This window comes from Cryptomeria japonica, chromosome 6 (genome assembly GCF_030272615.1).
Source record: "Cryptomeria japonica chromosome 6, Sugi_1.0, whole genome shotgun sequence".
Classification (NCBI taxonomy): domain Eukaryota; kingdom Viridiplantae; phylum Streptophyta; class Pinopsida; order Cupressales; family Cupressaceae; genus Cryptomeria; species Cryptomeria japonica.
The window spans coordinates 494,913,798-494,919,566 of record NC_081410.1 but is presented as its reverse complement, the minus strand read 5'-3'; the positions used below and the strand labels follow the sequence as shown (position 1 = coordinate 494,919,566).

General features: G+C 28.7%; 1 protein-coding gene across 2 annotated transcripts; it reads right to left on the bottom strand.

Moving 5' to 3' along the window:
- Positions 1 to 3,463: 3,463 nt before the first annotated feature.
- Positions 3,464 to 4,257, bottom strand: LOC131052840 (embryo-specific protein ATS3A). Of its 2 annotated transcripts, none has more exons than XM_057987468.2 (2): positions 4,087 to 4,257; positions 3,464 to 3,980 (listed from the first exon to the last, which is right to left on the bottom strand). In XM_057987468.2, exons 1-2 carry the CDS (start codon positions 4,207 to 4,209, stop codon positions 3,582 to 3,584), a joined length of 522 nt encoding a protein of 173 aa, XP_057843451.2. In that variant the 5' UTR covers positions 4,210 to 4,257; the 3' UTR covers positions 3,464 to 3,581. The 2 variants fall into 2 exon arrangements, with proteins under 2 accessions (XP_057843451.2, XP_057843452.2); XM_057987469.2 differs by having other exon boundaries at positions 3,464 to 3,977; positions 4,087 to 4,253.
- Between the last annotated feature and the right edge of the window lie 1,512 nt (positions 4,258 to 5,769).

Sequence of the window (5,769 nt, the reverse complement as noted above, 5' to 3'; positions counted from 1 at the left end):
TAATAGGTAGAGATGAATAGATACATAGGGGATAGGGAGGGAGTGAAGATGAGAGAGATGGGGAGATAGAGAGAAAGGGGGAGAGAACAGGAGAGATAGGTAGAGAGAGATAATGAGGTGTAGATTGAGGGATGGAGAGATAACTAATTAAATTATTATTACTTTTATAAGTTGACAATCTTAAATTTATTAAATAAATTAATTTTCTATTTTTATTTTTTTTAGATATTGATGTGATACAATGAAAACATTTATATCAAACTTCACTGTTGCTAATACAGTGTTGCTTTGGTCAAAATAAGTTTGGCTACAGATATAATTTTTGTCATACACAACCACTTATTTTATTCCTTTTGTCAATATAGTGTTGCTTTGGTCCAAAATAAGTTTGGCTATAAATATAATTAATTAAAATATTTATAGATATTTATAGATATTTATAACTATTTTGAATTTTCAAATGACAATTAATAAGTTATAATGATAATTTATATACATTAAAATCTTAAAATTAAATAATTATATAATTTAATAATCTATATAATTTTAATTCTAATTTTAACCTAATTTAAAATTAAATCTTACTTAAATTAATTAAACATTCTAATTAAATATAACCAAAATTCAAATTTAGATTAAAAATTATATACTAGGGAGAGAAGGAGAGATGGATGGATAGATAGGAGCCATGTCTAGAAATAGAGAGGGAGGGAGGAAAAGGGATGGAGAGAAATAGAGAGAGCTAGAGACATAAAGATAAAGATAGGGATATATAAATGATGGGGGGGGGGGGGGGAGGGCCAGAAATAAAGATATATATATATATATATAATGAGATAGAGTGATGGAGAGATCGAGATACAAGGAGATATTGATGGGGAGAGAGATATCTCAATAGATAGAGAGGGAGAGATATAGATAGTGGAGACATAGAGAGATAGAGGGGGCAAGAGAGAGAGATAAAGGAGTAATAGAGAGAGTGAGAGATAGATATAGGGAAGGAGAAACAATATATAAGATTTTTCCAAATAAAGGTAAAAAAATGCAAAAGAACAAAATTATTCTTAGTAAATATGCTCTAATAAAAATTTGTGATAAAAATACAAGGCAACTAAGCCCTTTTATACATACCTTAAACTTAAATGTAAATAAAATATTAAATCCAAGAAAGAACCTAAGTAAGTCTAACAATTGAAGAGTAAGTTGTCTAAATTATCAAAATTATTATGAAAATAAATTGTGCATTATATTTCATATAATATGTAATAATAAATATAATGTTGTTATATCTAAGAGATTTCCAATTGTAAAGAAAATAAAATTGTTATTGGAGAAATTAATTTTTAAGTATATAATAATTATATTTTTTATTCAAAGAAATTATTTTAATCATGTTTTTGAAACCTAAAAGTGGACGCATTATTTACTTGAATCTGTAACTCCCTATTACTTCTCCATTGAGACCTTTGTTCCATAGAAAATGTCATTTTCTAAATGACCTACTAATTTATCTCATGTATTGCACAAATGTATGAAAAAAATTATTATCTTTTCCCTAATTGATCTTGAAAACCTTTTCGACGTACCCATTGCACACCAAGGTGCAATTGCTAGTAATGATAACATAATGAGATCACATGGGGTTTGTCTTTTGTATTTTTGACCTTTTTAAAATGAAAAATGAAAAATTCTACCATAAAAACACTTTTCAATGATTTATACAAAGTCTTCCTTCATAAAGTTGTACATATTTGTATGGAGAAATTTAATAATTCCAAACCAAAATTAATTTTAAGTTTGTTTTTTTCAAATAAGTTTTTAATTGAATGAAATTTTAGGGTATTTATGTTCACCAATTTTAAATAAAAATTGATAGATTTTGTGATTTAATTTTTAAGATAATTATCTACTTACAATTTGTAAATTGTATTTGTTTAATTTTTTTTTTTGAAGTTATCGGATTGTTCATTTGTTTTGTTTAGATGTTTCTTTATTAAAATAAAAAAGGGTTTTTAAAGGTTTCAAATCCTTTCACAACAAAGCAGTCCAGTAGCAAGGGGAACTAGTGTCATGAAGTTCGAGACTTACAAAAAGATGAGCATGATGACAAAATGGTTTTCTAAACTTGTTTTTCTATATTGATTTTTTATCCTTAATTTAATGTAATAAACATGAAGTGAACTGTAATATCTATTCTAAACACTTCATTTCAATTTTTGCAATTAAATAAAGAATAAAAAAAGAGGTTATTTATGAAAGGAAAGTTCTAGAAAGACTAAAATGAGTGAGAAAGCATGCCTAAAAGCTTGATGATAGTTTTGATAGATGATGGAGTTGAGAGGATTAAAATTGCTTTTGGTTTATGTTTGTTGGATTTGTCAAATAGGATGAGACCCTCAACAATGGCATCCTATCATGTGTAATATTGTCTTCTATGACTATATTAGTGTCTATTTGGCATCTTGTTGTTTTGTACAATCACATGGGCATCGTTTGCAACTCTAACAACATTTCCTTCAATTTTGATAATCTTTTTACAACTTTGCAAACCTATACTTGTAGTAAATGGTGGTTTTTCAGAGTACAATGGCATCTTAGGCATGTTAGAAGATTTGCCTCTATCAAATCGAGTCCCCAATTATAATTCGATAGTATTGATATTGCTTTATTATTTTGTGTAGAGTAAGCTGCGAGTGCAAGATGAATGTGTTTCACCACGTAATGGAGGTTTTGGCTATGGAGGGACCTAATGTGTGTGGTGGTTGTTGCTTCTATGTGTTGTGAGCTCCTCGAGTGTTTCTATTTTCATTTTGATTTAATATTTCTCTATAAATATTCGGGTGTAGAATAGGGTTTATATGCACAATGGGCTAAAAAAGAGGGCTAAACAAGAAGAAATAATTTTCAAATATTGGTAACAATACCATGTGCAATCTTGTTCAAAGGATAGGACCTCAAGTGTAATATCATTTGAAATGAAAAAGATGATCGAAGTGAACAATGTCATTTGCAATATGAAGTGTCAGCTTAGAGACAATTTATGCACCAAACCATTAGACATAATCTTTCTTAATAAATAAAAAACATTATAATAATTTAAGTTACAACCTTCATAAGACCACAACCTGAGTACATAAACATATTCCTCCTTACTTAAAGGACTGCGGATCAGAAAACAGCCAAAAGAATTTGAGAAATTAGGGGTTTCAACCAAATTCACTATCAAGACATACACATACACATACACAAAAATTGCCTAGACATTTCTTTCTTTGAAAAGAAATGAAAATAGATACTTTTATAATGTATGATAATACTACAAATCTATTTTTAATTTACAAATGACATATTATAAGACTACTCTGTACTCCATACAAAAAAACAACTAGACACACAAATCACCCAAACATTTCCTTCATTCTAGATGAAACAAAAAACAAACTACCATAAACAGACACACAAATCATCCAAACATTTCCTTTATTCTAGATCAAACAATTTCAAACCCCCACAAAACATGATGCTTAATTTATCACCCAAACAAATCTTGAATACCACATACAACAATACCCAGCCAGGTCTTACATACTGAGAGCATATTGCGGAGCTACAGTGTTACAGAGATCAAATCCATACCAAACATTCTCGGGAATAAACATATCATAAGTGAAGCTAACGGATTGTCCCAGACCATAATAAACTCTAACCCACTCTGGCTTCCATAAATCAGATCCGACGCGCATCAGGTACAGATAACACACCTTGTAAACACAGGGGCCCAAAATTGTGAAGGAATCTGTGGAACATCTCTCAAAGGTGTCAGTGGTCGGGTCATCGAGTCTCGCTATGTACACCTGGTTTCCAAATGCATCCCCAAATGCAATGCTAATTTTGTCGTCTGTCCCTGCGAACGCAGAGCAGCTCGTCTTTACCTGCACTGTGTATGAACAGCTCCCCAATTTCTCCGATTCCCTTGCCTGCTAGAAAAGAATCAATGCATACATAAGAAACCCTTAAATATTAAATCTTTAGGGTTTGATCAAATTGAATGAAAAACTAAAAAAAACAGGAGGAAAAAAATTGTACTGTAAGAGCTGCTTCTTGCGGGTTGCCTATTTGTGGCTGTAGAGATGCTGTGCAGTGAGATATAAAGATGAAAGCTAACATTAAATATGTGCTCAATAAGAGATGACTCTGTGTATCCGCCATACTTCTTCCCGTGCCAGTGAATGGAGAAGAATATCTTTGCTTTCACCTACAACACAGCTGGGGTATATATATTATATGTCTTCACATGGATCGTGTGGATATATAATGTATAATGTATATATCCCACTTAGCACACAGGTGGGGTATACATATTATATATTGTCTTAATATCATGTGGATAGATAATATAAATATCCCACTCAGCATACAGGTGGGGTATATATTTATATATTATATATCTTTTTATGATTACATATTAAAATTTTATTTCTAATGGGTTAGTACTTTATAGATATCATAACATCTTATAATTTTTATTATTATTATTAAAAACACATGTTCTAATTTGTAATGTGGATGATAATTAATCAAATATACTCTGAGCATATTTTGCATGTAAATCTTAAATATTATGTAGCTCTATGTCAAAAGTTAAAGCGATATAGTTATATAATTAGATTTATAAATGAAAATAAATAAATTGTATTCATTCATCTTGATTCAATATTTAGAATTTAGAATTTTTATTTATAAATTGTAAAACTTTTAGTAATAATTATGTACACATTTTTTGGTAACAATATTTGGTATCACAATTTGTGATTCATCATCAAAACCATCAATGCAAAAAAAAACTATACATAGATTATCATAAACTAATTTTACAATTTACTATAGAAATAACATGTTTATATGTGTGTGTTACACTATGACATGTCAATTTAGGGGAAGGTTAGATAATAGTTTGAGATCGATATATTTTTTAAGTTGTATGTATTACAATTTTATTGGGTCAACAAACATTATACTTATGGTCAAGTAATTAATTATAGTGACTTCGTAGATTGATTAGTTGATTTATGGATGTTAAAAGTATACTTGATAGTAATTAGTTAAAGATATACAAATATTGATTGTTGTATTTAGTTTGCAACATAGTTGATAGGTAATGTTATTTGGAAAGTTAACAAAATATATAAAATTAAAATAATTCTAAAATAAAAGAAATCAAATTATAAGCAAAGGTACTAGATCTTTAAATAATTAGCTCTATCAAGAAAACAATTCTAAAGTAAATTATATCATAATATAAAGAAAGTCCTAAATAGCTAGTCTTGTCAAAAAAAATTCTTAAGAGTAATATACCTTCACATATAGTATATAGGTAAAATTCCTGTACACAACTATTAACCTATTCCTTATATATTGTATAAGCTCTGACATATTTACTTGAATGGTAATTTTAGAGGTCATTTGCATACATTGTTGTATTTGTTACTACTTTGATTCTCTATAATAAACAAAACTAAGCATAATATTTTGCACGACTCTTAAAATTAATTTGAGTGGAATAAAAAATAGAAACTTGATTTTTTTTTTTTTAAATACATATTATGAAGAAAACACACACTTATACTAAGTTGGGTGGTAGTGAATTAGTATAAGAACATCTTTTTCAATTAATAACTTTAGCAATCATAAGCAATAATCAAAACATCCACACAAGTAAGATCTAGCAAGTTATAACAAAAGATTCATACAACTTTGTAGATACCAACT